At 48.1% G+C, this 27,994-nt stretch overlaps 11 protein-coding genes across 11 annotated transcripts; 7 read left to right on the forward strand and 4 right to left on the reverse strand.

Annotated features, from left to right (window-relative positions):
- Nucleotide 1: 1 nt before the first annotated feature.
- BDV27DRAFT_122637 (FAD-dependent oxidoreductase) lies at nt 2-1,828 on the forward strand. Its single transcript, XM_032065675.1, has 4 exons — nt 2-30; nt 110-593; nt 764-1,161; nt 1,245-1,828. Exons 2-4 carry the CDS (start codon nt 303-305, stop codon nt 1,726-1,728), a joined length of 1,173 nt encoding a protein of 390 aa, XP_031931259.1. The 5' UTR covers nt 2-30; nt 110-302; the 3' UTR covers nt 1,729-1,828.
- BDV27DRAFT_122639 (Metallo-dependent phosphatase-like protein) lies at nt 1,771-4,086 on the reverse strand. The gene is made up of 3 exons (XM_032065676.1): nt 3,925-4,086; nt 2,471-3,855; nt 1,771-2,406 (listed from the first exon to the last, which is right to left on the reverse strand). The coding sequence occupies exons 1-3, from the start codon at nt 3,937-3,939 to the stop codon at nt 2,151-2,153; spliced, it is 1,656 nt and encodes a 551-aa protein (XP_031931260.1). The 5' UTR covers nt 3,940-4,086; the 3' UTR covers nt 1,771-2,150.
- Nucleotides 4,087-4,270: 184 nt separating this feature from the next.
- BDV27DRAFT_122642 (putative Phosphoserine phosphatase) lies at nt 4,271-5,677 on the reverse strand. Its single transcript, XM_032065677.1, has 4 exons — nt 5,248-5,677; nt 5,115-5,191; nt 4,602-5,053; nt 4,271-4,535 (listed from the first exon to the last, which is right to left on the reverse strand). The coding sequence occupies exons 1-4, from the start codon at nt 5,347-5,349 to the stop codon at nt 4,378-4,380; spliced, it is 789 nt and encodes a 262-aa protein (XP_031931261.1). The 5' UTR covers nt 5,350-5,677; the 3' UTR covers nt 4,271-4,377.
- A 261-nt stretch (nt 5,678-5,938) lies between these two features.
- Nucleotides 5,939-7,473, forward strand: BDV27DRAFT_154197 (tRNA (adenine-N(1)-)-methyltransferase; the record flags this gene model as incomplete). The annotated part of the gene is made up of 4 exons (XM_032071921.1): nt 5,939-6,044; nt 6,114-6,260; nt 6,339-6,409; nt 6,478-7,473. The coding sequence occupies 4 exons, from the start codon at nt 5,939-5,941 to the stop codon at nt 7,471-7,473; spliced, it is 1,320 nt and encodes a 439-aa protein (XP_031931262.1).
- Nucleotides 7,474-7,566: 93 nt separating this feature from the next.
- BDV27DRAFT_122646 (CCR4-Not complex 3'-5'-exoribonuclease subunit Ccr4) lies at nt 7,567-10,997 on the reverse strand. The gene is made up of 3 exons (XM_032065678.1): nt 10,780-10,997; nt 9,437-10,713; nt 7,567-9,367 (listed from the first exon to the last, which is right to left on the reverse strand). The coding sequence occupies exons 2-3, from the start codon at nt 10,500-10,502 to the stop codon at nt 8,190-8,192; spliced, it is 2,244 nt and encodes a 747-aa protein (XP_031931263.1). The 5' UTR covers nt 10,503-10,713; nt 10,780-10,997; the 3' UTR covers nt 7,567-8,189.
- Nucleotides 10,998-11,165: 168 nt separating this feature from the next.
- Nucleotides 11,166-11,970, forward strand: BDV27DRAFT_122649 (uncharacterized protein; the record flags this gene model as incomplete). Its single annotated transcript, XM_032065679.1, has 1 exon — nt 11,166-11,970. Exon 1 carries the CDS (start codon nt 11,757-11,759, stop codon nt 11,967-11,969), a length of 213 nt encoding a protein of 70 aa, XP_031931264.1. The 5' UTR covers nt 11,166-11,756.
- A 1,264-nt stretch (nt 11,971-13,234) lies between these two features.
- BDV27DRAFT_51221 (class I SAM-dependent methyltransferase) lies at nt 13,235-15,252 on the forward strand. The gene has a single exon (XM_032076812.1). The coding sequence runs from the start codon at nt 13,815-13,817 to the stop codon at nt 15,009-15,011; it is 1,197 nt and encodes a 398-aa protein (XP_031931265.1). The 5' UTR covers nt 13,235-13,814; the 3' UTR covers nt 15,012-15,252.
- On the reverse strand, nt 15,098-15,904 carry BDV27DRAFT_51215 (electron transfer flavoprotein regulatory factor 1). Its single transcript, XM_032076811.1, has 4 exons — nt 15,749-15,904; nt 15,526-15,669; nt 15,456-15,468; nt 15,098-15,235 (listed from the first exon to the last, which is right to left on the reverse strand). Exons 1-4 carry the CDS (start codon nt 15,792-15,794, stop codon nt 15,184-15,186), a joined length of 255 nt encoding a protein of 84 aa, XP_031931266.1. The 5' UTR covers nt 15,795-15,904; the 3' UTR covers nt 15,098-15,183.
- Nucleotides 15,905-16,691: 787 nt separating this feature from the next.
- On the forward strand, nt 16,692-18,523 carry BDV27DRAFT_51242 (DUF1996 domain-containing protein). The gene is made up of 2 exons (XM_032076813.1): nt 16,692-17,587; nt 17,640-18,523. Exons 1-2 carry the CDS (start codon nt 17,353-17,355, stop codon nt 18,380-18,382), a joined length of 978 nt encoding a protein of 325 aa, XP_031931267.1. The 5' UTR covers nt 16,692-17,352; the 3' UTR covers nt 18,383-18,523.
- Nucleotides 18,524-18,873: 350 nt separating this feature from the next.
- Nucleotides 18,874-20,251, forward strand: BDV27DRAFT_122661 (thioesterase family protein). Its single transcript, XM_032065680.1, has 4 exons — nt 18,874-19,243; nt 19,314-19,322; nt 19,471-19,641; nt 19,706-20,251. The coding sequence occupies exons 1-4, from the start codon at nt 18,890-18,892 to the stop codon at nt 20,060-20,062; spliced, it is 891 nt and encodes a 296-aa protein (XP_031931268.1). The 5' UTR covers nt 18,874-18,889; the 3' UTR covers nt 20,063-20,251.
- Nucleotides 20,252-24,310: 4,059 nt separating this feature from the next.
- On the forward strand, nt 24,311-27,987 carry BDV27DRAFT_122662 (putative ubiquitination network signaling protein). Its single transcript, XM_032065681.1, has 2 exons — nt 24,311-26,408; nt 26,463-27,987. Exons 1-2 carry the CDS (start codon nt 24,680-24,682, stop codon nt 27,779-27,781), a joined length of 3,048 nt encoding a protein of 1,015 aa, XP_031931269.1. The 5' UTR covers nt 24,311-24,679; the 3' UTR covers nt 27,782-27,987.
- Nucleotides 27,988-27,994: the final 7 nt, after the last annotated feature.

Raw genomic sequence — 27,994 nt, forward strand, 5'->3', positions numbered from 1 at the left:
TTTTAACGGCATTTTCTGTTACGTTAAGAAGTAAGTGAAAAAGATAAAGAGGTGTGGACGGAATCTATAAGACCAACTCGTTAACTAAAAAGTGTTTGTATTGTATTAGTAACAAACGTCATTGGATGTACATCATGTCACTTGACTACTACTACCCAAGTCGACATCAACCCACATCATTTTCTATCACACATTTCTACAGGGATTAAAAGAAGAGGAGCTTAAATGCTATAGTACCAATCAAACCAAATGCGCTCATAAGTGGATAGATCACTCTACTGGGTACTGTACATACATACCACATGCGACCCCTCCAAATCTTGCGTTGCCGCCAATTCCATAAGCCACCACCTAACCTCAACCTGCCGCATAAGCGCCGTCCCTCGGTGATTCGGCACGAAATGAGCTCTCTGGCCAGTAAAAAGACGTCGGTGCCTCATAAGCTGCGCACCGCAGCAGAACCCCGGCAAAATATTCTGTACAATGTGCGGCTATCACATATCGAAGAGGTCAATCCTACCGTACGGCTGCTGCACTTGGCCATCCCTCCGCGGGTGCAAGCTCTAGAGGAGTCAAACCAGGGTGAAGAAGAGGTATAGTATCTTCAATTAGTCATTTATTTCCACACTATAAGTTCTGTTATGGATTTACCAACGGTTCTCCGGTACTGATATTTGGTTCATACCAAATTGCGCATGCTCTCAAGAGCCACAGTTACTATACATACCAAATGCTATTGGAGCATACACTAACACCAGAACAGTCTGACCAACCTCAGCCATTCACTTTCGCTCCTGGTCAATGGCTAGATGTGCATATCCCGTCGATATCCGACGCCGGGGGTTTCAGTATTACCTCAACACCAGCAGATGCTGAAGCCCTCCCCTCTCTCCAGCCCACGGCAGAGTCACTTGCCGTGGAAGACGAGGAAACAGGTCTCCCTCCTGTAGACCCAAGAGGCAGAGACCCGTACGTGGAATTAGCCGTTCAAAAGGCACTCTCCAATCCCGCCAGCGCCTGGCTCTGGAAACCCAAGGATGAAATTCTAGGAAAGGAGTTATGCATCCGAGTCGGCGGCAGCTTCGTCTGGCCTCCTCCGTCCGGGATAGATCTCGAAAAGGTTAAAAACGTAGTTCTCATTGCTGGGGGAGTGGGCATCAAGTAAGTTCCCCAGTGCTACTCACTACAACATGGGCTTTTTATATCAATCTACTCCAACATCAACGTGCTAACCAAAACAAAAGTCCATTAATTTCTATCCTCTCACATTTAAATAACAATGCCGACGAAACCCCAGCTTCACACCACCCTTTCAATATCCACTTTCTCTATTCTACTAAACTCCCAGCAGCAGCATCTCAGGAGGCTGCTACATCTCCTGAACCCGTCTTGGATCAAATCCTTTTTCTCTCTCGCCTCCGTCAGATCATTCATTCCCAGTCTCAGTCTCATCGGTTACGCATAACCCTCGATCTGTTTGTTACTAGCTTACGAGATGCATCGTCTCCACTTCTACTAGAACAGCCGAATGATTTGAGTATTCACCCACGGAGAATAAGTCAGGATGATCTGCGTACGGCGCTTACCGGCCCGAATCGCGATATCCAGGCTGAGGAGACCGTTTGTTACATATGCGGACCGCCTGCCATGACTGATGAGTTTGTCGCTACCCTTCGAGGTCTCATGCGTGATGGGAGTGATCGCGTTTTTTTCGAAAAATGGTGGTAGAGTGTTTACCAAGAGTAAATGCCACTATAAAATATTGAATAGGTTCATTAACCCTGAGAAACCTACATAGTATTCCTAATACCATGAATATTCGTGCGGATATGTATGAACAAGGAAGTAGCAAACAGAAAATAGCATTCTTTTCATGATACCTTCGATCCCCTTTCCCACGAATCCAAACTCCCCAGCCGACGCCCTTTAGAGCCAGCGTATGTTGACGTCCTCGCACTATACAAAGATAATATAAACACAAGAGTAGAATGTAAAAGAGTGGGGGGACCGAAATAAACAGAGGGCGCGCCGGCATTGATAACAATATTTTGTAAAGAAGGGTAAATCACTCTGTCAAAGAAGCTGAGGGACAATGGTTCTTTTTTTCTCTCAAACCCAGAATATGAAATGCCCTGTGAATGTTCATCTTTTCACGACATTCCTCTCACAGCACCACCGTCAACTATCATCTGTTCATCGATCTTGGCCTCCGTTTCGCCATACTCAAGCCGCTTATATGTCATAACCCGCCCGGCATTCATGTCGAAGTCAAAGAACCTCACACGCCGGACATAATCTTTATAGCCTCCATAGCCTCCGAATCCAACACCTCCTCCATAACACATCCAGAGCGATGGCTTCTCGTCTTTATTGTTGTTAAGCATGCAGTAGTCATTGACGTGGTCACTAAAATTCCATTAGTAACACAAGACGTCACAAATTAATTGGGCAAAAACAGGGTTGAACTTACTGTCCACAGCTAACGAATAGGATACCCTCCTCTTCGAGTGCATCCTTGAAGCCTGAATTGAATCCTGGAGCGGTTGGGGGTTCGTCCCAATTGCCAATGTACAGGTTATTTGGGTCACGGTATTCAGGCAGCGGGATATGAATGAATGCCATGTTCATGTGCATGTACGCATATTCATGGTGCTTCCTCTTAAGGCCTTGGGCAGTGTTCTTGAACCAACGGATCTGGCTGGGCTTGATCCAGTCATAACCTCGGAATTGCCGTTCATCCGGCGAATACGAATGCGAGTCAAGAAGATAAAGAGTCAAAGCTGAGTGTGCGCTATTACCACGGCCGAGAACCTCGACGATGTAGTTACCAACACCGTCTATGTCCTCAGGGCCAGCCGACGACATTGAATACGGCAGTTGCTCTAACATGGCCATAAGTTCCGACCGGTTGAGATTGCCCTCGTCGTCATGATTGCCAAAAATAGCTGCGTAGGGAATCTTGCGATCCACAAGCAGCTTGACAGACTTAAAAAGCGAGCTTTGTGCATCCTTAGAGGTTTCACCGTTCACCTGATCACCAGTAAGGACCACCATATCGGGCTTCTCTTCATCCAGGAGCCTCTCCACAAACTCAAGTGTCCGCGGGTCAGCCTCACACTTCTGGCCAGGAACAGGTTCCGCTGGGATAGGGTCACGGCACAGTCCAAGACCGGTACTCAAATGCAAGTCCGCCAGCTGCATAATTTTAAAGCGACCATGTTCATTGATCCTGGGAATTGGTCTTTTCTGCTTCTGAGGATCTCCCCTCTGAATACTGATACGGGCTTCTAATTCTTCCGTTCGACTATCCAGCAGCAGCGGTGTATCTCTGACCTCCCAGCCAATCCGTGGATCCACCGCATCGGCGCCGAAAAGAACATCGACCAAGGTGATCGCAGTCTGTGAGTCACTCGCGTGGCGCTTGGCTGTCCGTCTCAGCCAAATGCCACCTGGTCTCGGCTCCCACGTAGCTTCGTCTTTCTCCCCATCTTTATTATCGTCAGTGGTCTCCGGAACAAGCCGACTAATCTTCAAATCAATCACAACTTTGTCCGTAGGAAGTAGGTCCTCCTCCTTTTTCCGCTCAAATTGGACAAAGGCGGTGGACGTCCAACCAGTGCGCAAATAAAGATCCTTGTCGACCTGTGTCCATGATTGCGAAATAGGTTTGCATTTGGAGAAAGGATTGATATGCGAGCACGATTTGATGGTGACATCCGTAACAACGAGTCCTGAATAGTGCGAAGGAAGGTGGCCATGAATAGCGGCAGGTAGGACGCGAAACCGGTTATCTAGAGTTACGACGAAAAGCAGTATACAAACAGCAAATACTGCGAGTTGTACACCCGCGCGAACCTATGAGAAGACATATTAGACGCCTAAGCACCACACACAAGCTATAAGAATTGATGCGAGGGGCCATACAAATCGGCGTGTCATGTTGGTAGTGAAAACCCCTGGCAAGTTCTAAATCGATAAAAAACTGCCGAGCGCTGAAGCATGATGAAGTATAGCAAGCTGCAAGAGAAAAGTTGGGGCTCGCCACAGAGAAGACCCAACACTAGGTCATCTCAAGGGGCCGTGAAATGGAGGATAAAGCAACTCAGCTGGACCCGAAATTCCCCCGTATTTTGAAGGTCGCCGCAAATCCCGCCAAGTCTAGAAGGCGGTCACGCCCACCCTAACTGGGCCGATCGAGCCCTGTGGGTCCATGGGCCTGTCATCAGTGGCCAGAAAGTCTATTGCCACAAATTACTATGAATCAGGGTGCTCACTGTCTTTACGATGTATATTCAGTATCTATGGGACTCTCTCTCTCTCTCTCTCTATATTTATAAATCCAACGGCTTCGCCGTTAATAATTTCAGATGTCTTACCTTAGTTTTTCTCTTTGTGGACAGTTTCGAGTCCTTCCTGGGCCACCTTCTTGATCGTGACCTTGCCGCTCAGGATGTCTTTCGTTGTGGCCAGGATTGAGGACCAGCTCTCGAAGACGGTGAAGGGTGTTCCTTGACGCTCGCAGTAGGTCACCAGATCTAGGAATAATCAGCTCACTGGAGAGGATGGAAGAATCTAAAAAAAATCCAGGGGAAAACACGCACCCCTTCCTTTCTTAGCAAACAAAAGATCGGTCTCGGAAGCAGCCGACAAGTCCGAGACGCCATCCCCCGCGTACAACAAGGTCGGACGTACGTTGTCCGGCAGAGCGGCATAGGGCTTAATCTCCAGGGATTTGTCGTGGCCAAAATGGCTATCATCGTGATACTTAATCTGCCAGCCGCCCTCAGTATTGATATCCTTGCCATCACGGCTTTCCACATCGTTGGCGACAATAACGAGGTGGTCATCGGGTTTATGTCCTAGCAGAGTTTCGAACAGGGCGCTAATGACCGGGGTCATGCCGGATGACAATACTACAATGGGCACATTGTTTTCCTTGGACCAGTGGTAGAATTCGATAAAATATGGATCAAGCTGCATGTTCTTTTTCAGTTGCTCGATGCATTCATTGAAGGGAACCTTGACGCTGTCTAGCATATCACGGAAGGCATCACTAACAGCAGATGGGTTAACAGACTGTGCCTCGAGGGGATTACCTACACCGTGATACATACCGAAAGCTAACTTTGTTCTCCAAGACGTCAAGGTTCCCTTGACGACGCTTCTCTTGTCCATAACCGAGGTTGTCAGTCTAGGCCAAGGTCAATTAGCGAGGAGTCCTGTAACAGGTTCTGGGAAGACAAGTACCAAGAAGTCATTGCTGTCCTGGAGTGTAATGGTCCCGTCAAAGTCCGTGAAGAAGATGATCTTGGGGTTAGTCTTCATATAAGGAAGATTTGAAGCGCTCATGGTGACGGTGTATGGGAGTGATTACTTGCTACGTGTAATCACAGTGAAAACAAAGAACAAATGAGTAGGTGGATTATTAAAAAATAAAAATAAAAAGAAGAAGAGTCTGAAATAGTAGTGAAAGCTAAAAGGATGCGGCATTCATTTGACATCCCACCGGTGAAGAGGAAAAGGAAGAGAAGCCAGGAGACAAACCCCGCGATGTGGCTATACTCGATCTGTTTAGTAGTTCAGCCATCCTTCATTCAAACAGTGTTTAAAATTGCCTGATTGAACAAATGTGGTGCCTGAGCGGCGGTTCACTATTATTAAGTTCGGAGTAAACCGCACTAAACCAGTTTCTGGGAATTATGCGGAGTAAAAATGAGAGAAATTTACCCGTTGATGTAATATCTGATATCACGCTATCTCAATTATGGGGCCTGGCTTCTTCCTTTTTTTTTTCTTTTTTTTTTTTTTTTTTTTTGGTTTTTGTCCCTTCACTTTTAGCCGAACCGAAGAACTAAATCCAAGAAAGAACATCAGATCCAGTTTACGGAAGTATAAGATCTTCCCACGTCATACGGCCATTTAATTCAATCTCAATTGAATGGCTCGTATGCTTCAATCGCTGCGGCGAGCCTTGGGACTGACTTCTCCCAAGCCAGTCCCTACGTTCCGTAGGTCTATCGATACGGACTTCTCCGTCTTTCGAGGTATGCTTCTTCTCCACGGTTCCGTCGCATTGTTGCGCTTATCATTAATAACCAAACTTGAACGATTAGAGGGAGACCGAGCAATTATCCATGGCAAAACCCCATCGTTAACGAAACCCCTGCAACCGGGTCAGAAAACAGACCTCCGGCGTGGGTACCTGGAGCACAGCAACATCATCGGCCGGCGAGTCCGCGAGCGAATTCAGGCCCAGAAAGGTCAGCATAATATCAATTGGTCGAAGGGACATGAAAGGAAAAATCGAAGTCTAACATCATTTCCCCACCCGAGCACAGGCCCCGAATATCGACTCACTCTCCCTACGCTGGACGAATATGTCGTCCTGACGCCTCGCTTGGTAACACCGGTATGGATGCGATTCTTCACCATTGATAGCCCCGCTGCGTGCCTAGATGGTTAATACTGTGCCGATAGATCTACGCCGCGGACGCCAATCTCATTGTCTCCTTACTCGATATCCACGTAGCACCTCCAGCAGAAGGAGAAGAACACACTCAACAGCCTCTCGAAATCCTCGAATCCGGAACCGGCCATGGTTCCCTAACACTGCACCTGGCACGCGCAATCCAAGCTGCAAACCCAACACCCCCGCCGCTACCAGCTCAATCCCAAATCCAATACCTACAAGGCCGGCCCGTACGACCGGACGAGAAACCAGAAGAAAAGAAAAAAGAAAGTGCACCCAATAACGAAACAGCCATCGACCCAACCCAACAACAATGGGATGCATGGCGCACTCAACGCAGAGCCATAATCCACACCGTGGACGTATCTCCCAAATTCTCCGCCCACGCTGAGAAAATCGTCCGTGGCTTCCGACGTGGTCTCTACGCAGGAAACGTCGATTTCTACGTAGGCCACGTCGAGAACTGGATAACAGAGCAGAAACGACGCCGCACCCCTACTAGTCTTCTACCCCTAACGCAGAAAACGGCCGACCCATTCCTCTCGTATGCGATCCTGGATATGCCAGCCGCGCACCAGCGCATCACCCACGTGGCCCCGATCCTGAAAGAAAACGGCGTGCTCGCTGTCTTCATGCCCAGCATCACACAGATCGGGGATTGTGTAGATCTGATCCGTCGGCAGCAGTTGCCATTCATCCTAGAGAAGGTCGTTGAGCTCGGTGCCGGCATCAGTAGCGGACGTCAATGGGACGTCCGCTTTGCGGTGAAAAAGTCTCGCGCGGATCCCTCGTCGTGGAATGAGTACTCTGAAACGAGCGAAGGGGCTGTCCAGCAAGATCGGGAGGCTCTTGACGACGGTTCCGTGGAGAGCATCTCTACCCCTGGGGAAGCGCCCAAGGAAGAAGATAGTGTGCTTGTTTGTCGGCCGAAGGTCGGTTCCCGTATAGTGGGCGGAGGGTTTGTTGGGATCTGGAGACGGATAGAGGATTCCCAGAAACAGTGAATCGCTTTTAGTTTGGATACCCCCATTATTTGTAACATCAACCACTACTGTATTATATCCAAGAGTCATGTATAGATAGACGCATCTACTTCCTTCAACAAGATTATTTCCTCTATGCTTGACTGCTAGCAATATCTCGAGTATAAATCGAACCACGGTTTAATATATCAAGATAAATTTACCTCGCCATCGAGCATCCACAGTACACTTATAGTCAGTCCTCTGCTCACCTGGAGACGCTGTGCAAGACCTCAGGGCTATATGAAAACAAGCGACCAAAGATAAATCCACCATTCGCCTAAGAAGAAATCATAGCAAAGCAGAGAAACATCTTCATGACCCAACTACTCCAAGCCAGGTGACCTTCAGCCCCCTCAACACCAAGTATGGAAGAAAAAGCCACAGATGTGAGTAGAAATTCGACATGAGGGAAAGAGTAAGATCCTAGCACATGTAATGAGAAAGATATGAAACTGCCGCGCCGTTGAAAGCTACTTTCCAAGAAAATGATACGCAGGTTCGATTGCACGAACGCCCTCTGGCGACAGCAATGACAACAGATAAGACTCACAAGAATGTTTAAAAAAAGGAAATGAGAAAAGCAAAAGCAGTAGACGAACACCACAGACACGCGAAAAGCCCCCAAAGATTCCGAGATAACAAGATAAACCGGCTACGCAAACACCAGTCTCGTAAGATTCAGCATGCACCATCCCTCAATTCCGTTGCGGTCCAAAATCCGCCTCCACAACCTTCCCCTTTTTCCCTTTAACAACAAACTCCGCAAACAATGCGATATGATCACTAGGAAAATGAAAGTTAGGGAACCCGGGAACCTTCTGTAGATAGTCCTTGTCCACCTCGCCGAGTAACGCCGAAACATGAAGCGTATTCGATGTAAACCAGATATAATCCAGAATATCCTTAAAATCAGGTGTATAATTCGTGAAACTCAACTCGCCGATCGAGTTGTATGCGGATTTCAACTTGAACGGATGGGTCATACCAACCCGACTCAAGTTTCCATAAAGTCGCTTCTCGAGATCCGGATGCTCTTCCGATAGCCGTCCATTAGCAATCAGGTTGTACGCCGCTGACCCAGGCGATGAGTTGAAATCTCCGCACATGAAAAGAGGGATTTGATCGCCGCTGCTATACTCCATGGATGGAGCGGGTTCCGGTGGAGTTTGCGCTTCACCACCTTCCGCTTCTGAAAAGCGGAACGCCGCCTTGTCCATGCACGCAGGCCATTTTGCGTAGGTCTCGGAGAGCTTCGTGATCTCTTCCATGAGAATAGCTGTCTGGATCAACTTGACATCCTTGAAAGCTGGGTCCCAATAGAGATGAGCATTCACGACGATGAATCGCGAGCCTGTTAGCCTGTTTTCAAGGAATACAACAACTGCAATGTGATCCTTCTGCCATAATCTGTTGTATATGTCATCCTGGCCCTTCGCATCAGGTCTCCGTACTGCCGTCTGGCCAAAGTTGATCATCTGCTTGTCAAGAAGAATAAACTTGGTCCCCTTGAAGAAGGTGGCACAGCCATCGACAGACTTGGCTTCTTCCTCCTGCATACCCATGGCTCTTCCTCGTGGCCAATATACACCCTTGTAACCATTGTAAGCCAATTGTTCTCTGAAATAACCGTTGTAGCTGCCTTGATCTACTTCTTGCAGACAAACAATATCCGAGTCATGCGACCTTAGCTCGCTAAGGATGAGATCCCTTCTAAACTCCCATGACAGAGCACGAGAAGGAGTATATCCGAAGTGGGACTGTGTCGCAGATGAATCGCACAGTGCGTTGTGGGAAAGGACGGTGATCTTCTCAGTGGAGGTGCCCGCAGTCTCGTCAAGAATAACCCAATCTCTGTCCGGAGGTGGGGGGTTTTCTAAGGTACAATCGTTAGCATGGATGAAAACAAGAATCTTCATCAACATGACTGGATGGTTTCACAAACCTGGCATTTCTTCCCTCAGATACTTGATCAGGGCTCTGGTACCCTCCTTCATAATCTGAGACTTCAGAATATCGTTCAATGGGTTGCCCTCAATTCCTAAAGTGTCCAGCCGGTAGAGGTATCCCATTTCGTAAGGGAGCGTGCGAATATTGTTATCGAACAGGTAAAGCTTCTTCAGGCTCGTAAGCATGCCGATCTCCTCGGGAAGTTCGGTGAGGTCATTGCCCGAGAGATCCAGGTGTTCCAGTTTCCGAAGCTGGCCAATTGTCTGGGGTAGCGCCTTGAGTTTGTTGTGGTTTAGGTACAGCTCCTTCAGGAAATCGTAACTGAACAAAGACGTGGCGAGTGCACGGAGTCCTTGTCCTCCGAAATCGAGGGCATACCAGCCCTGGCGTGGGGATGCTTTTACTTTCGTCAGCCCATTCTTCACATCACCTCCATTCTCCTGGGGTTCAGGCTGACTGGGAGCGATCTGGATGCCCTTGGTCTGTTGAGCGACGGCCCGGGCATAGTAATGCGGGGAACTCGCCTGCCGCGATTCAGCGGCCAGCTGAAGCTGTTGTTGCCAATGTTCATTCATGGATTCATCGATATCTTCGTCAACGTTAGCATGAGCCCCGTTCTGCATGTGGCTCGGGGTGAAATGAGGAGTAGCGGCAGCCAACGCCCCGCTGGAGAAGTTGTGCTGGTGGTTGATATTGTGGGAGGCTTGATTGTGGTGTGTGTGATGATGAGCTTGCTGTGCAGGGTGAGGATGATGACTCTGGGATTGAAACTTCGGCATCTGCATGCCGAAGCGTTGGTGAGCCTGGCCGCCATTCATCAGAACATGCTGCCCTTGGTGCGTCTGACTGTACATGGTGAATGGATTGAGCGCAGCTGCCTGGCCAAGAGGAGGGGATCGTGAAGGCGATGGTGTGTCGTGGCTAAATTTCAGTCTTCCTGTCGGAGAATTCGTCCCGTTCCGGACAAGGTGTCGTTGATGAGAAGGTTGTTGTTGTTGTTGCGTTTGAAAGAAGAACTGCCCGGCCCCAGGCTGCTGGAACCTGTAGGTACCATCTGCCATTTACCGTGGCAGATGAGACCGTGAATTATTTGCTTGAGGGGGAGTTTCGGAGAAAGTGAGGGTCAGCGACGCTGGAGACAGCAGAGCAGTGGCAGGAGAGAGAGGAGTCGGGGACCGGGTTCGTTCTCTCCTTCTCTTCAACATGGGGTCCTGAAGCGGAACCGCCCCGAATTAAGGTGTCTCTCTGGAAATCACAACCGCAGCAATTCCACTATAAAATTGTCTGTTGTCAATTTCAGTCGCAACCGAAGATCTTGAAGCCTAACAGGTGACGTACGGTCGAATGATAGGGGCCGGCGTCGGACGAGCGAGTCACAGTAACAAGTGGGGGAGGCGGTCTAGCGAGAAGCCTGGAGCGGAGTTAAACAGCGGCCCCAAGGACAATGAGGTTGAATAGATTTGACGAACGGCACGTATAAATCGGTGAACAGATGTAACTGAGGCGCCAAAGGCTTGTGGAGATGAGTTCCTCATCGCTTTGACGCTGCAAAGTGCTTTGCATCCAAGGCGGGAGTCGCTGAGATCACGTGGCCCAGCATCCGAGGGCGTGATTCGCCGCCGCCGATCAGCCAAGACCGCTTTCAAGACGCCCGGATTTTGTTTCTTCTCAAAAGTGTCGCTTTCAGCCAAATCCACCCTCCCGGGGATCTGAAAAAAGGTCCACTGGCACTAACCTATATAGCACGTACTGTATCGTCCAGAAGACTTCCTTCGACTACTTCCTCTTGTATAAGAATCCATAGTTGTTAACGAAATTTGTTTTCTGAATCATTGACAGGATACATCATCGAACAATGACCTTTGTTGTTCCCGCTTCCATGGACCCTACTATGAAATATGGGAGTGTTTACCTCGATTATCCACTTCCACCCTGATACACAGTAGTAGGGTGGAACGGGCTTGATAGCTGCGTTGCCCCCAATGTATCCTTTCTACCCAACCAGCTCTACCTTTCAAGCTGATACTACAAGGTATTTTCAGTCACGCATGATTTAAAAACAAAAAAAAACAGATATGGTTTTACCAAATAATGCCTACTAGTCGGGGCTATAATGAAGCATGGTGTTTTTGATCTCCGTCTCCAAACAAAGGATGGAGTCAACTGCAACCATATTGTGTGACCTTTCCTTTCAAAATATGCAGCTAAATCAGCAAGACTCAAACGCTGGCTTGGTACCAATACCCAATGAAAAGGGCCACCCTTTGTTGGTCGTGGTGGTTGCCTTTGAAATTGGGTTGTCCTTTATTTCTTGAATGACAGATATACCACATTTCATTCTATATTTAGCGTGCCTCATGTTCCTGCGTTCATGTCACAAGCAGACAGTTGATGCTGGGCCAAGAGTCAGCCTCCAAATGCGGTTGAGTCCGAAATGGTTCCACAATCACCTTATGACCTATATAGGTATTCTAGCACTGAAGGTATTCCAAAATAACGGTATGGAAGATTGTACACTCGGGGGTTAGCAATTGAGTTCTACTTTGAAATATCTCTTTCTATCAAAAAGTATATATATATATATATTCTGGTTAAAAGGGTACACAAGACTTGTCGACGTTCATTCCAACGTGCTTCATATTGCAACATAACAACCACACTAATTCCTGCCTAAACCAAGCCATGTTCATCTCTTCTGTGGCCAGCAATGTCCGTAATTTACTTACGCTGGAGCTTCTTGGTCACACATAAAACCCTCTCGGATGTCAAATGAAAATAATTTCAGTAGATATAAACTATATCCATCTCACTACCCTTGTTCTGCCGCACTCAAGAGAGCTTAGTGCTGAGTTAAGAGCGATAGCTTGATGCCAAGAAACGGCAGAGGATTGCAAGTATTGCATAACCGGTATAGAGCGGACTCTTATTTTTCCTTTGGCAGCTTCTCAAAGTCAATTGGGGGACAAGACCGTGTTGAGGTCCGAACGAGCCCCTCAATTCCTAGGACTCCGTACTTCTCTGCCTGAAACAACAACGTGATTTAGCCTGCCTCGATGCCCCCATTGCCAAAGTACCTAGGGCCTCAGGCCACCCAGTGACCCGTGCCAGCACGTGCATCGCAATTGTTCCCAGACCGGACCGCCACCCGAGATTCCCCATACGGTGGAAGTCCAATGAGGAGCACTCGGCGTATGGGGAATGTTGTCATCGATTGCTCCTCCGTGTCACTTTAGCCGTTCTCGAGCGTACTAACACTAAGCAAAATTTTGAATTTCATGGCTCTCGATATTCTAGAACCACTTTGCATCAACATCGGAGAGCAATAAACGAATCGTTTCCACCTTCCAAGAAAAAGAAAGAAGAAACCGTTCGCCTATGCTTCCTTCTTGTATTTTTGATTTATTCTCTTTCCCCTCTCTTATTCTACCGAATTCTCCACAGCTAATCAAAGTAGCTGTAATTAGTTAGGGGCCACTATCAAAGTCTGTACCTACGTTAGCTTCCAGACCTCAACGGTGGTTGGGTGTTCGATTCAAAAATTTCGGTTTGGTGTGATGGTTCCACTGCGACCGATTTTCAAACCTATTCTCTGATCGTCAATTCTTGAACTATCACACGCATGACCTGACAGATATACTCCGTGAACTTTAAAAACTGATCACAGACCCAAAGGGGGGCTTGGGAGCTGAAACGAAAGATGAACTACTAGTTGTAAACAACAAGACACCCGGTGATCCATCCGTACGGCGGCGGTGGCGGGGTGGGTGCCCGGCTTTGCAGGAAGGCATTATGCAGGATTTCCGCCACTAGTGGACGGAGTATCGCGCTTCTCCGTTTGTAACAGTTGTATCCGTGGTGTGAGGCAAAAAAAAAAAAATAATAAAAAAAAAAGACGACCAGTCAGTCAAGAACCACCACCAATGCTTGCATCGGTTGACCGCCTCGGAAGAAATCATTAAGGCAGAAGAATGCGAGACCGAGACCTTCCGTAACCCAATATAGAGTAGTATTAAGTAGGCTCCGGTCGTTGTGGAGTGGACAGGCCGCTTTTAGGGGTCGTGGGACGGGACTTTGCCGTGGTTTTCCTGTCACGATGCTCTTTTTTTCTTGCCCCCCTCGCTCTCTTTTCGATCTCTCTTTCTCTCTCTTCCATGGACCATTCTCTGCGTCGGACTGCGTCCTGACATAGTTCTTTCCTTTCTTTCCCTCTTTGCACTTTCTCTTTCCCATTTCTAAGTGCCCTTGTATTCGGTTCCAACAATAATTGTACAATGCTTTGAACTACTGACTCCTGCTGTGCACGAGAATGCAAACCACCCCTGGCAGATCCACCTTAACGCTCGACCGATGAGAACGGGGATTTTGTTTCAGAAATGGATATGATGTCAGTCAGCACGGCGGCGTTCGCCCCCGCTGCAGCTTCTGGCTCCGACCTGCATTCGATCCTAGGCTCAACCGGTCCTACCAGAGCAGCGACGTCCACTTCCTCGCTCAATTCCCTGAATGACTACACGAACTATCCTCTGATCCGTCAGGGCGATCGCACGTACTTGCGCGACCCCGAAAGTCTGTACCCTTTACCATGCGATCTCCCGGAAATTCATCGCCAAACTCTGCGCTCTCTCATGCTGCTGCGCGTTTTCGGAGGCCCCTTCTGCAACCCATACTTTGCCGATCGCCCTCCCCAACGTGTCCTTGAGATCGCATGCGGTTCGGGTCTCTGGTCAAGCTTGTCTCATGACTATTTCGCCCGTCGCGGCGCTCGCAATGTTGCTTTCCACGGTATTGACCTCGTTTCCTTAGCGCCTGACTTGCGCAAAAAGGGTGTCAACTGGCAATTCAAGCGCCATGATCTACGGAAGCCTCGTTTGCCTTTCCCAGACGATTATTTCGATTTTGTCTTCATTAAGGATGCGTCCATGTGCCCCTCCAGTCCAGCGCAGCAGGCGTCCGGCTTGAGCGAGCCGCTGCGAGTTCTCAAACCGGGCGGCGTCCTGGAAGTATGGGATTCCGATTCAGTGTTCCGATCATTGCTCCCTAATCCTGCGCCCGCTCGTAAATTAGCATCGAGGGAACAAGAAATTGCGGATGCGACCGCAACCTACACATTTTCGCCTGCCACACCATTCACACGAGTCCAGAACAAGTTCCTTCAAGACTACAACTCTTGGGCTGAGAAAGCATTCGACCATCGCAAACTCACTGCACTACCTTGTTCCACGATTGGACTTTCCTTCAACTCCGAGGTGGACGTCTTAGAGAAAGTGGATAGCCGCCGGATTGCTATACCACTAGGCGACTTACGGTGGGAACGAGAAAGCAAGGACTCTAACGGCGGCGCGCGCAAGCAATTAACGGCAGATCAAATGTCCATCCGGCGCACAGCTCTTTTGACCGTGATCCAGATGATCGAGGGCATGGAGCCTATCCTCATGGAGGCCAGCGGGAAGAGTAGAGATGAATGGGATAGGTGGTGGACAGCCATGATGGCCGATGTGTTCCAGAAAGGGGGCCTTGCAAATGGCGAATGTTTGGAAGTGAGTGCTTGGTGGGGTCAAAAGAAGGCCTAGCACAAAGAACTCATGGAATCGTCTGGTTTTTTTGGGTGGACGAGCAAAGAAAAAGCAGAAAAAGCAGAGCAGCCCGTTGCTCACTTCCTATTGGTGATACCCCATTTATGTTGATTTTCCATGTGTATACTTCGTTCCAGTCAAGGTGTGATGTCCAATTGCCTTACTGGCCCTAATTGCTTTCATAGCGCTGTTTCAACGTGCGATATCGCTTCAAGTAGTACCTGGTCGTTGTTTCGTTAGTATAGACGGTCATTGTTTCTCTTGACAATTGCATGATAGATGAATAATGATAATTGACTGGAAAAGGGCTGAAACCTGAGTCTTAAGCAAGCTAGTCTGTTGCCGTAGACTTGGTAGGATCGCTTGAATCGTAGACGTATGGTGATCGAAAGTTGTTGAAGGGGCTGACGTCAGGAAGCATAGGGTATGCGGGAAACTCACAGTGCTTCAATCTCTATAGCCCCGCAGGTAAGCCACACTCAAGTTATCACTCTCTTTTGGATAGTCATACCTTTCTTCACGAAATCCGCCCGTGCTATACCCTTCCGTATCTGCTCATCATCCCTCAAATGTGCCTGGCTGGCAAACGCCTTATGCAGTCTATTCCTGAAGTATTCATAACCCAGTGGATAGTTCCGCCCGAGAAAGAGTAACTCTGTCGTTCACAAGATCAGCGCAATTCAGCATGCATAGTAGATTGAATCGGGAGGCTCAAGTGAAGCAACTCTACAAACCTTTATAGATATTGATTACTTGCCGACGAAGTTCAGGATTCGTCATTGTTCACCCACTTGAGCCCGAAGAGATTGAAAATTAAGATGGAAGGAAGGGGGGCTGTGAAGGAGGAAGGTGTGAAGATGTGTTGAGGATGCGGGATAAATGGGCCGGACTTTATGTTTGCTTTACTTTGCTTTGGCCGAGACTACCCGGTGACGTCGTAGCACGGATAACAAAAGCAGCAAACATATTCATTGCAGGCTCTGGATCCAGTACATCTTTACTTTCTTGGTCATACCACTGGCGAAAGTTTACCTACCAGCTCGACATAACCCTAACTTTTGCTCAATGAAAGCTTGAAACATGCTAGAGCAGTGTGGGGGGCGAGTTCCTGAGCCGCAGTCCCTGAATTTATTTTCCGTCGCATGGACCAGTCAAGCTCACGGGGCCACCACGTTTGGGTCCTTGAGTGGCATATGGTAGAATATCGGATATCAGAAAAACATAGTGATTACAATATCATATGAGTCTTGGTTCCCACAGGGGATAGAAATATCCACTTCCACTACCGAACATTCTTTTTTCCATCTTTTCCGTTACGTCTTACAGCGGCAATACTATAGTTAAATATAAGCATAAAAGCCCACCACGACCAGGGACTGCTTGCTCTCAAAATTCAAAAATTCGCTTTGCATTTGCAAAACCTTACGAGGCACTTACTGGTAATTATTTCTATATCTTTTGTGCGATAACGTGAATCCCGCCTACATAAAGCTCTCTCTCATTGACACCTAAATATTTCAATTTGCGATTCGCATATACTGCAAGCCAACACTTCCTAGTGAATTGGAAGATTCAAAAACTTCGTGCCCGGGGAGTATTTACTGAAGTAGACTAGATTGGTTACGGGTCTCCACGCAGCTGTTGGCGAAGTCCGCTCTATCTTTGAAGAACAGGATTCTAGAAGCAAAAGGAAAAATACTGTTTACAGTTCAGAATGAGTATTATGGAATAAAGAAAGGGAAGGGGAAGGGGTGCACGCGACCGGGATTTACGAGAGAATGGAGCAATGTCTCAATGAGGTCTTTGCCGCCGATATTTGACGTATGGGTGGATAAATTAATATATCCTACAGGACCAGCTCCTTGGCTATTAATCTCGACCGAGTCAGTTGCCCCTAGAGCTGAGGAACCTTAAACCAGACCCAGTCGTTCGGCGGCAAATGTGAAACACTGACTTCTCTCGCTTAGATCCATCTCAACAGCTATCACGACGACTACCGAGAACGCGTCACGACGATGAGGTGATCATTGCCGGATATGGTTGAAAAACCCTGACCGTTGTCCCTCATGGCATCGCTGGATCCTGACTATCACTGGAGACAATTGCAGCGCCAACCTAAGCGTTAGCCATCAATCAGGCCATGATGACCCCCCAACAGCTCCAAGAAGGATGTAATATGAATGGATACCAAGAGGATGTATACTATAAAAGCTAGAAAACCCCGAAGTCTACCACTGTGAAATAATGTGCAACCGCCATTATTCATTTTTGCATTCATTCATTCTTTCTTTCTTTCTTTAACATCTAGTCTTTCCTTTTACCTTGTCGCTCTTTCAATATGCGCTCTATCGTTCTGTCTGCCCTGGCGGCAGGCCTTGCACAAGCTTACACGGTGACAAATGTTGGGTTGTTCATGTTCAAAAACATCGATCCTCTGGTGGTCCCTGGCAAATACACCAGCCATATGCATAGTTTCTTTGGCTCCGATGCTATTACTGCCAGCACTAAAACATCTGAAGAGCTGCAAAAGGGCTGCTCCACAGCTAAGAACCCCAACGATTATTCGACTTACTGTAAGTATATTCGGTATCGCATGTGAATGCCGGTGCTTATGAATGCAATTAGGGGTTCCAACCCTCTACCATGTCGATGGTTCAAATTATACCGCAATCCCTATCTTCCGATTCAGCGCCTACTATGTCGACGTCAACAGTGCCGAGATTGCCATCCCCCAGAACATGAAACTTCTGGCAGGCAATGCCACTGCTACGTACCTGGACGGCGTGGATGGCAACGCTGGTATTCAATGGTTCTGTGATAGCCAGGCAGGAGAGGAGAAGGACGACGCAGCCTTCCCGACCGAGACGTGCAAGTACCATCTGCAGACTCTTCTCCTCTTTCCCGACTGTGCCAACCCAGACACCCTGGAGTATGCCTACTCGGCCAACCCCGATTGGGTGGATGGCTACGGCGAGAATCGATGCCCAATTGGCATGAAGCGTATCCCTCGTCTCCGGTTCTCCATTCGCTACGACTTGCGGAAGATCCTTCCAGACGGCTGGTCCGGTACCCCTCCATTGGAACTCGCCTGTGGCTCCTCATACTGCAGTCATGGAGATTTTATCAACGGATGGCTTCCAGAGGCCGCGGAGAACATGGTGAAGGACGCTTCCTCCAATGACCGCGAGTATTTCCAAGTCTCTGGTCCCAATGGAGCGGGTGATGAGGGTTCCTTGTGCGATGCGGAAGATGCCCAGGATAGTGATCCTACCCATGGTACCAGCGACTATTGGGAAAGTGTGAAGATGATGGGTATGAGCAAGAACTCGACCTTAGTGAGGTGGGGTTTGGCTCGTCGTCAATCTTAAGCCAGGTCTAAGCCTGAGAGGTTCGCCCACATTCAAACCAGAGCAGCTGCCTATCACATCTTCGAATGGATATTGCTGGCCGACATCCTGCTTTCCTGTTTTGTAAATACCTCCAACTATTGTCGCTCGCTTTGGTGAATAAATTATCAAGAAAATGCTTCGTGGTTTGAGTAACAATAGTAAATCCAGGAATATTTACACTATTTAACTTTTTGGGGACATTGAGAGTCTGGCCACTGCCGCATCTGAGTAAGTTAGCATATGTTTCTCACCCAATTGAGTTGTGTCAAAAAGAAAGCTCCAGAGTGTCGTGGTTCTATGATGTAGAATCAGTTCAGGGAACGGAAACGTGAACCAAGGAATACCTTCCGAACTGCATTACTGTGTATATTGGGGTTGAGGACCCACCCAACCTAGCCTTACTCCACTCCTCCTATAGCCGGAGTTGCAGCCGGAGCATCTCGAAACATCTCCAACCACTACATATCGACGCTCAATTGCTCAACAATGACCCCAATTCGTGCATTCAGGAGGCAGGGCTTTACTGTACTTACTTCAGAATACTCGCGCCTCTGCACTCGTGCCTTATCAACATCAGCCCCCGCAGCACGAAATGCCGAATCATCCAAAACTGCCACCCCCCAACCCCACAGGATCGATCCCCGATGGCTTACCATGACGAAGAGGAGATTGGGCAGATGCATGATGTTTGGTCTAAAGCCGATACACGTCCAAGAAGCCGGAGAGATACTGCAACAAATTGCGAGAGATTGGCGTGAATTGATCGCTGGAAGCGAAGGTTACTTAACAGATGCGACAAGAAGGGGCCTGTTCCGGCAGAGCGTTGCTTGGGGAGAGATGGTAGGGCAAATTTATCTTCTACCTGGCATAATGTAGCGGTGCTAATGCAGAACTTTTGTGTGGATCACAGGATACCATGGTAAGTTGATAGCGTCCATATCTGAAACTAGGCGACTATTCGGCACATTTAGCTGACTGCTTATCAAGGGTATGTATAAGCATTCTACTCTCGGAGCCTCAATAGTGTCCTCTTCATCGCAATTCCCAGCTCCTAATCATTCTACTCAGGCCATGTTAATAATGTCACCTACGTCCGATACGCCGAAACTGGACGGGTATACATGACTCGCAACTTTGCCACACATATAGATCCTGCTCATAAGAAAGAGTGGATGAATATTGTCGGAAATACCGGGATTGGGATCATTCTGAGGAGCATCAAGATCGATTACAAATTCGTGCGACCCTCCTCAACCCCAAGTACGACATCATGTTTGCTAATAGATAGGGTCTCCCCTGTAGCCCATGAAATACCCCGACGAGGTCACTGTCTACCATAAAGTCGCACATGACCCATCTTCTCCTCATTCGCACAAAGACGCATTTCAACTGCAGGCCGTAATCATATCAGAAGCGAAGCAACGACCAGCTGCCCGTGTCCATGAAGACCTGGTAATATACGATTATAAGCGGGGAAAGAAGGCCGAGATGCCACCATTCATGCTGGAGCAATTCAGATCCACCTGGGAGCTTCAAGAGAAGGCAAAGAAATTCTGGCAGCAGCAGATCCTCGATATCGAAGCAAGGGTGCGAACTTTGGAAATGGAGAGTTGGGATCGCGAGGACGCCGTCGAAGATACAGGGTCCGCAAAGAAATAGATCTTCCCCTGACTTGATGTGGAGTGGAGAGGACACATGTTTAAATTGACCGCCCATACAGTACCTTGCTTATACTTCAGCAGATATATGTACGCAACCGCCGTCCACATGGACCCTGCGTATATATTAGGTATTGTCACTTTGTATCGTATCGTACGTACAGGGGAACCACAGGTATGCATCGGAAACGATTACCACGATACAAGATCCGTAATCTATCTTCTTCAGGTGGCGGTGTTCTTTCCGAGCCAAGAAAAAGCTTGCTCACCAAGTGGCCCAGTCAGTACTAAGGCCTCGGTATTCTACTAAGGCCCCTGTGGCCTCCCTTATATGACCAATCTCGTGCAAGTGAGAAGGGAGAAAAATCTCTGTACAAAAAGCTCCCCCAAAACCATCGACCATTCACTTACTAGTCCCCTTTACGTACTCTCGCCTCTAACATCAAAAACACTATAATACTAGCGTTCGGCCCAGCCCCGGCCCTTGGCTCGGGCTCAAGCCGAATAAAGTCCCATTTCCTCTCAGGGACGCCCATTGATTGGTCACATTGGGAGGAATTTTATCTATTAGCATATAGAAACACATGTGCCAATGGCCGGCTGTGATGCCTGAAAGCAGAATTTTTGCATCGTATGATAGTGGTACTCGATTGGGAACAATGGGTCAAACTTTCGCAGTGGATGCGTTGGAGCATCTTGAGAGGGGGTGCATGCTGGAAACGTGATTCTGAGCCAGGGTTTCCTGGTCCTCAAATTATGAAATGATCGACAGCCTAAAGCTAGTCGCTAGATGAAAAGTCAAAACAATAAGTCTGCCACCGGTCAAAACAAATGTACGGCTCTTGGCGTTTATTTAAACAGGTATGGAATGCGGTAGTGTTTTCTGTGCTCTTGATTATTGTATTGATGTGGCTGGATGGCTTGTGGCAATTTTATTTTTAACATGTTCTTAGAGTTATGAATTCGATGCTTGTCTTTTTTTTATTGTATTACGTGTGTAACTATCTTGCTAGTTATGCTGTCAGAAACTAGATCGGGGTCAGCCTACCATGGTATAAATATACCTGTGGCTACAATAGCCCCCATTGCTACATAACTAAATTGCTTCTATATTGAACGCTTAGTATATTACTTGATACATAAATTCCACAACTATAGTAATATTGACTATTTAGGATGCATATACCTCCCTCCAGTAAGGATACCATGATATCGGTTTCTTACAACCCCACGATTGTTGATATTCAGCATATTCCTCGTCTTGCGGGTCATTTTTTCTCACGTCATATTTCTACTACCCAGGTTCCTCCTTGAGTACAGGGCTAGTAAACCACTAAAAACCTCGACACTTAGTATGGCCCCTACAAATCGATCTATTTGCAGACCATAATACATACCGTTCCGACCAATACCAATGTCCGTCTTGGGGCCAGAAATGGAAAATTGGCCCCTATAAGCCTAACAATGGATATGATATCAAACAGATAGTAGCTGACTTGCTTCTTTTGTACTCGAGAGACTAGCGCCCTTTACAGGCCGTCAGATACTAGTGGTTGTCGAGATGATACTATGGTTCGTGTCCCGAATTGGGGGATGACTGCAGAATTGTATACAATATATACAATAGTGAATCATGGAGAGATGAAATTAACTGATAAAGAACATAGGGGAAGAATGCTGGGGCTAGAGTGTATTCCTGAGGTTGCAGAAATCGTCGCTGAACCTACGTAGCCCTGGTATGCAGCTTGTCTTTGCCGAGCATGCCTTTCCAAACGGCAAGTTTAAATACTTAACCTTGGGCCGATAAGTAGATTTACCTATCATGAAGAACTCAGCCGGATGTCTCCTTGAAAAAAGATATTCTCGTAGATAGGATATCTCTTCATTCTCAGATATCCAACACAGCAATAAAGCCACCAAAGGCGGGCCAATGACAATGAGTAAGTACGGACTGTATGTACAAATCAGAGCGGTATCAGTAAGTATCATCTGACGGTCGTAGTCTTTGCGGGGCGTAATGGCCCCCCATCGCGCCAACTATTGGTGGAAACGAGAACGAGCATCCCCTTCCGGGTATAGAACGTCGATCATCCTCAAAATTCCACCCTAATCCAACGAATAATAAAGATACCAAGACTGCCCTAAGATGCTTCACCTGACATACTGCATGCATGACTCTCCCTATGAAGCAAAGAAGAAGATTGGGGCAAGGCCACACACGACTCGGGGGAAAAAATTTGCGAAAACATGAACAGAGCGTTATCATATCTCGTTCACCCTTACAGAGGACACCAAGAGCTATGACACTATAGATGGTGGAGCTTTGCCAAATCCGAACGGACTGCCGATGGTATCGATTGTATGGTGGGTGTATGATGTTACCGAAGGATGCTACTTCACATTTTGGGCTAGAGGTAAAAGCAATAGGTATTGAATTAGGGCGTAAAGTAGTCTGCAGCACAAAACGAGATTGATTGGCGTTCAAAGTTAAATATTGGTCGAGAGATTTAAGTATACTAGATGACGATCTCAACAGCCATCCCCGCTGTGTTCACTCCTCTGACGGGAGGCTCTCTTGGCCCGATGATATGGTGGTACTGAAAGAGATAGAGAGAGCCGTTAAATACCAATGGAGATATCGGGAATGATCGCCTGCAATACACTAGCCATTCAATAAAGTTTATTCTGTATTAGACCTGGGGAACTATGTTAAAAACCTTGTGATACAGGATAACAGATGTCGGATTGTCGTCTTTGTACAGATTAATGCATATCCGCAAAACAGCATATTTTTGGACATATTTGGGTAGGACGAAAGATACCCAAGAGTTCTTTTATATCTCTTCTTCATACTGTATATCTTTATACCCTAGGATTCGGTCCTTGCACAACATACCACCGGCCAAGAGTGATCCATCCGTCTTGCCTGCCGAGACCGTAAGTTAGCCGAGCATTCCGCATGTGAAGCACAGTACAATTGCTACCCACGAAACAAAATCACTACTGTACAGCGCCGGAAAAAAAAAAAAGAAAAGAAAAGAAAAGAAAAGAAAAGAAAAGAAAAAAGGACAGCTGTTAGGAGGAAAAGATCTTGACGGCTGGTTGATCGGCAAAGCCGCACGCATGATTTCCTTACGCCGTTGTATGGAGTAGGCTCTTATTATCTAGCTTTAGGCTGTCCACCGTCATCAACAGATTATACGGTGATTCAACCCCGCAGGAGGCCACACATAAAGGAGATCGTCAGATCATCCTAGCTAATTATGCTACAACCCTAACCCGGGTGGATAAAATATGTGATGGATAATGGATATGTACGAGAGGTGAGGGGTTAAACAAAGCAATCGGAAGATCAAGGTGCACTTTCGACCTATATCATTGGCGTCAATATGGCCGTAGCCTGTACACGTAGCATCAGGCTTACGAGGCCACCCACAATTACAGTTTAAAATGAGTTTTGAGATCAGAACGTCCCTCGGATCTTCTCCATTGATATTGAAGAATAGTCGCTTGTTAACAACAAAGCGTCGTGTTATCGGTGCGTGAGAACCTCGGATGCGGTTCGGTGCTTGAAATCAATGCGGTGATTTTCAAAATTGTCATCCACGGCTTTGATTTAACTCACGGACCGAGCTTTGTTGCCATGAATCAGCATAAGCTGATGCAGCAGACCGGGGTTGATCTACAGGGCCGCTGACATTGGCAATATTCTGTCCCGGGTATGACTTTTAGTTACATCAATGTACTGGATATGAAGTGAGCGTTCGCTGATATGAAAGAGCCCACATGGGTATTATCACTAGGATCTCTAGAGACCGATGATGGGGTTAGTACTTGTGATTGAAGTAAAAGTACAGTTGTCCACCGGGGTTTACAGTGTGGTAGACGACGATACCACGTTCCTCGCGGACTTTTGCTTCGTATATAGATAGGTACAGTAAGAGCAATTAGATAGAAGATATCCGCGTGGCTGTTTGATTTCCATGGTTGATTGAGAGGTTCCATAAACAACTGAAATATAGGGTAGACCAAAAATAAACCACAGCGACCAACCAGATTCGATAGCTGGCACTGTAATGTATGGTAAGACCCTCTCTGATTTCGATACATACAAGCAGTGGATACATACCTTACATACTGGGGCCATTAGGTTGTGTTTTGAAGACGGAAAGGAAGATTCCTGAGGCATCGATAGGTGTTATGGTCGCCTTACTGCCTTATTCTCTTTCCTGACGATCAGTTCCAACCTTTCGTTTCGCCTTTTTCCCGCCTCGTCTATCCAGACCCAAAAGTCTACCAAACCTCATTCATTTTTCCTTCTCTTTTTACTCCCCCCGCCACGCCTTCTTACCCTCTCTTCTCCATATTCAATCCCAACTCCTCTTTTTTCTTTCCCTCTCCTTTCCTTTCTTACCGCAACCATTCCTCTCCTACCGCTTTTAGACCCCTCCCGTCATTCCTTTCCCTGCACACTTACTGCGTCGCCTCCCCTCTCTCTCTTCCTCCCTTTCTTTACCCGTGTATCTGATACTGTCTCGTCTTTACTCCCCGCCTGGTCCAAGTCCTTGGCTACCATCTGCCAAGCTGACTCGGACCTGGGTGTTAGGCTCCCTTTTCCATGCCACGTTCATCGGCTACGGCTAGGAAGAGTCATAGCAATCGGCATGAGAATGGCGCCGCCGGCTCCGGCAAGAAAGTGAACAAGCAAAAATCGAATGGACAACTGAATGGGAATGCCAACGGTAGCTCCGCACCAAGTTCGGGACCCTCCTCTCAAGTCGACTGGCCCTCGTCTCGCTCCAATAGCGATACGGCAATTACTTCCACGGTAGCGACGGCAACAAAGGCCAACGGTACGACGGAGTGCTCGAAGGCGGATGGCAACGGACGTGGTTATCTGAATGGATACGCCAAGGGCAACCCGGACATGTCTTACGGACAGGCGAATGGGGCGGTTCCGCAGAATGGTGGCCTTACCGGCCAGGCGTCGCGTCGTACGGAGAGTTCCAAGAGGTCAGGCTCGAACACCTCGATTAACCCCCTCCAACTGGCATCGACTATCCTCAAATCCTGTCCGATGTACGACACTATCGCCATTCTGATTTTCCTCCTTCAGTTGCCACCAATGGTCCTTACGCTGGTGCAGTTCTTGTTCGCTTCCCTGACCTTCATGCCTCCGGGCGGTGCGTCTGCCGGCTCTTTGACTTCCAATTTCGATATTTTTCAAGGTCCGGCCGGAACACCATCTCTCGGTACGATGATTGCAATGGATGGATTCTTCCTACTCTTCTGGGGTCTTTTCATGTGGACGTGGGCGCAAAATTTCGCCCTCGACTTAGCCCATGTTCAGGTCGCCATAACCCTAGGCGGAGGAGGGTCGGGGAAAAATGGGGGGGTAAATACCCTCTGTGTTGGTATTGTGCTTGTTTTGCATCTTATTCGAAGTAAAGGTATACAGGATTTTGTTATAGGTCATCTTCTCTCCGCGAAAGTTATCAGTCCCGATTTGCTGTCGCAATACTCTCATCTTATGCCTTCCGAGTTCCGGCGCGCTGAACCGCAATCTTCTCCGAGCTGGATCCGGAGTTTACTTGCGGTTCACATCCTAGCGCAAGCAGGAACCGCAATGGCTAGGCGTTCGATGGCTAAAAATAGGGCACCGGCTCCTCCTCGAACTGGAAAACGTGTTGATACCGAGGCGTCTGCTGGCTCGCAGACCCAAATCGATTCTGCGTTCGAGTCTGGGACCAGTGTATCTTCTTATATCGGTGCCGACGGACAGCTTATTACGCCAGCAACGCACAAGGATGGTAGGGATCGATTGATTTCGGCGAAGAAACGCAGGAGACAGGCAAACCAGGTTCGAAATCGCCAACCGTTTTGGGCTGCGCTTGCAAGCACGAAAGTGACGGTTATGCGGGAATACGAACATTCTAGGGCCTTATCGAAAACTGCGCGGGGCCTCACTATGACCGAGGAGGATCTTCAGGGTGTTTCTTTGGATGATGGCCTTGTTTGGATTACCGATGTTGATAGCTCCTCTATAAAGTTTGCGGCGGGCGATCTCGTCTCAGATGATGCTGGGGTTTCCGGTTCTTGCGAATCTGGACGGTTGGGCGAAGACACGGAACCTTTCTATGTTTGCGTCAACGGCGCACTTTGGGCGACAGTCACGATTTGCAAAGTTCAGGATGCAGCCAAAGGTTCAAGTGTAGTACATTGGCGTGGTGAGATATCTGGCCTCGCACCCAATTGTGCCTACACTTGCTCTTTTCTGCGAAGTGACACGGAGGAAGAGATCTGCGTCATGAGTGTGAAGACACCGATCGCAAATGACGCAGAACAAGGTGAGACAGCCTCCGTCAGCCGGGGAAACATCAGTAGTCTAACACTTGTCTCAGTAGTTTCCTCGGTCTCTACTCCGCCGCAGCCATCCTATCGACCATCGTCCCCAACGACCACACTGAAAAATTCCATCGTCAACGCTGAACTGAAACTCAATGAGAAGCGCACACGGTTGAGAAAGGCCAAGAACGACCATAAACTTGTCGTTTCGAAGATCAGGAAAGAGTTGGACAATTATAACCATCGTCTCCATAGTGGCACGGATGAAAATCGGCAGAAGCAGCGCTCTTTGCAATTGGAACGGAACATCAAGCAAACGGAAGAAGCTACCGCTGTTTTGGAGGTTCAGTTGGATAATTTGGAGAACATCCCAGAGGAGGAACTTGAAGAATGGTCGGCAGAAAAAGCAAAATACGAACATGAACTTGAGCTCTTTAATTCAGCCAAGGAAGATGTGGCTACTGCTCGATCGGCTGCTGCTCGTGAAGTGTCACAGCTGGAGTCTGATTTGACCTCTACTGTTCAGAGACGGGAACGTCTTCAGGGTCGCCGTACTAGGGTCAATGAGCAGTATGAGCGTATCGTCTCTGCTAACGCACAGGGACTCAACGAGAGAGAGCGTCGCGCTGCGGAACAGTTTGCTAGAGAGCAAGACCAGGCCAAACTCGAAGCGAATTTCAATGAACAGTTTGCGAGCATTAGCCAGTCGGTGCAGGAGTATCAGCTGCGCACCAACCAACTTTGGCAACAGTGTGTGGCTATCGAGCAAGCTCTCCAGCAGCAGCAGCAACAACAACAACAGATCCTCTTGGACTCGGCCCCGCTCACTCCCGAAGGCAATTTACCTGGTACCAACCCCCTCAGCGAGGCTCCCACCCTGTCCCTAGGCGCTTTGACGACGAGTGCGTCCAGCAACCGATCATTGCTTGGGCTTAGCTTCCCGCCTTTGAAGTCCAGCCCTCTGCAGCATGCTTCGTCCCCCATTGGTCCCACGTCATCCCACCCGACTAGTCCAACGCAGGCGCCGTCGTACTTGCAGCACTTCCCGGCCTCGCCTCTCATCAACACCGCTTCCCCCTTCGAATCGGACTTTATTCACCGTGACAGGTCTTTCTCCAACCGATCGGGCCACAGCAGTCTATATGGTTCTGATTTCTTTGATTCGAGCCGTCGCCCTCCCTTCCAGTTTGATCTGTCTGAGAAAGTTATCGATAAGAGAAGGAGTTCCGGTTCCGAAAGCAATGCTCCCAACTTGGGTTTGAGACCGATCTCTAGTCCATTCCCGAGGGCAGGTAGCCGTGCAAGTGGAAGCGGAAGTGGTGGAAGTGGTAGCGGCAGTGGTAGTCCCAGCTCTGCAACTGGAAAAGGCAATTAGGCTGTTAAGCATCCCCAGTGTAGTCGATATGCTGCTCGTTACGCCAAGTTCCTTGTGGTCCCCTTTCTGCTTGTGTTGATCGTCCGACATGGCGCTGAAGTCGTCTTGGTTTTCCCAGGCCATACTATATGTATCTAGCCCTGTGGCTTCATCCTGGTTTTACTTCGCCTGTGATCAATAAAATCGTGTATCCAGTGTAGCCTTCTGCTCCTA

Source organism: Aspergillus caelatus, assembly GCF_009193585.1.
Source record: "Aspergillus caelatus strain CBS 763.97 unplaced genomic scaffold BDV27scaffold_25, whole genome shotgun sequence".
NCBI classification, from domain to species: domain Eukaryota; kingdom Fungi; phylum Ascomycota; class Eurotiomycetes; order Eurotiales; family Aspergillaceae; genus Aspergillus; species Aspergillus caelatus.

Bases quoted from the DNA above. Each gene is read 5' to 3' on its own strand.
- BDV27DRAFT_51215 (XM_032076811.1), bottom strand. From the start codon at position 15,794: ATGACGAATCCTGAACTTCGTCGGCAAGTAATCAATATCTATAAAG. The intron at 15,670-15,748 runs GTTTGTAGAGTT...TGTGAACGACAG, and splicing joins AGTAATCAATATCTATAAAG to AGTTACTCTTTCTCGGGCGG.
- BDV27DRAFT_51221 (XM_032076812.1), top strand. From the start codon at position 13,815: ATGGATATGATGTCAGTCAGCACGGCGGCGTTCGCCCCCGCTGCAGCT.
- BDV27DRAFT_122646 (XM_032065678.1), bottom strand. From the start codon at position 10,502: ATGGCAGATGGTACCTACAGGTTCCAGCAGCCTGGGGCCGGGCAGTTC. The intron at 9,368-9,436 runs GTTTGTGAAACC...ATTGTACCTTAG, and splicing joins TCTGAGGGAAGAAATGCCAG to AAAACCCCCCACCTCCGGAC.
- BDV27DRAFT_122661 (XM_032065680.1), top strand. From the start codon at position 18,890: ATGACCCCAATTCGTGCATTCAGGAGGCAGGGCTTTACTGTACTTACT. The intron at 19,642-19,705 runs GTGCGACCCTCC...TCTCCCCTGTAG, and splicing joins TCAAGATCGATTACAAATTC to CCCATGAAATACCCCGACGA.
- BDV27DRAFT_122642 (XM_032065677.1), bottom strand. From the start codon at position 5,349: ATGAGCGCTTCAAATCTTCCTTATATGAAGACTAACCCCAAGATCATC. The intron at 5,054-5,114 runs GTATGTATCACG...ATCTGCTGTTAG, and splicing joins GAGAACAAAGTTAGCTTTCG to TGATGCCTTCCGTGATATGC. The intron at 4,536-4,601 runs GTGCGTGTTTTC...GATTATTCCTAG, and splicing joins GTTTGCTAAGAAAGGAAGGG to ATCTGGTGACCTACTGCGAG.
- BDV27DRAFT_122662 (XM_032065681.1), top strand. From the start codon at position 24,680: ATGCCACGTTCATCGGCTACGGCTAGGAAGAGTCATAGCAATCGGCAT. The intron at 26,409-26,462 runs GTGAGACAGCCT...CACTTGTCTCAG, and splicing joins CGCAAATGACGCAGAACAAG to TAGTTTCCTCGGTCTCTACT.
- BDV27DRAFT_51242 (XM_032076813.1), top strand. From the start codon at position 17,353: ATGCGCTCTATCGTTCTGTCTGCCCTGGCGGCAGGCCTTGCACAAGCT. The intron at 17,588-17,639 runs GTAAGTATATTC...GAATGCAATTAG, and splicing joins CAACGATTATTCGACTTACT to GGGTTCCAACCCTCTACCAT.
- BDV27DRAFT_122637 (XM_032065675.1), top strand. From the start codon at position 303: ATGCGACCCCTCCAAATCTTGCGTTGCCGCCAATTCCATAAGCCACCA. The intron at 594-763 runs GTATAGTATCTT...ACACCAGAACAG, and splicing joins CAAACCAGGGTGAAGAAGAG to TCTGACCAACCTCAGCCATT. The intron at 1,162-1,244 runs GTAAGTTCCCCA...CCAAAACAAAAG, and splicing joins GCTGGGGGAGTGGGCATCAA to TCCATTAATTTCTATCCTCT.
- BDV27DRAFT_122639 (XM_032065676.1), bottom strand. The intron at 2,407-2,470 runs GTAAGTTCAACC...ATGGAATTTTAG, and splicing joins CTATTCGTTAGCTGTGGACA to TGACCACGTCAATGACTACT.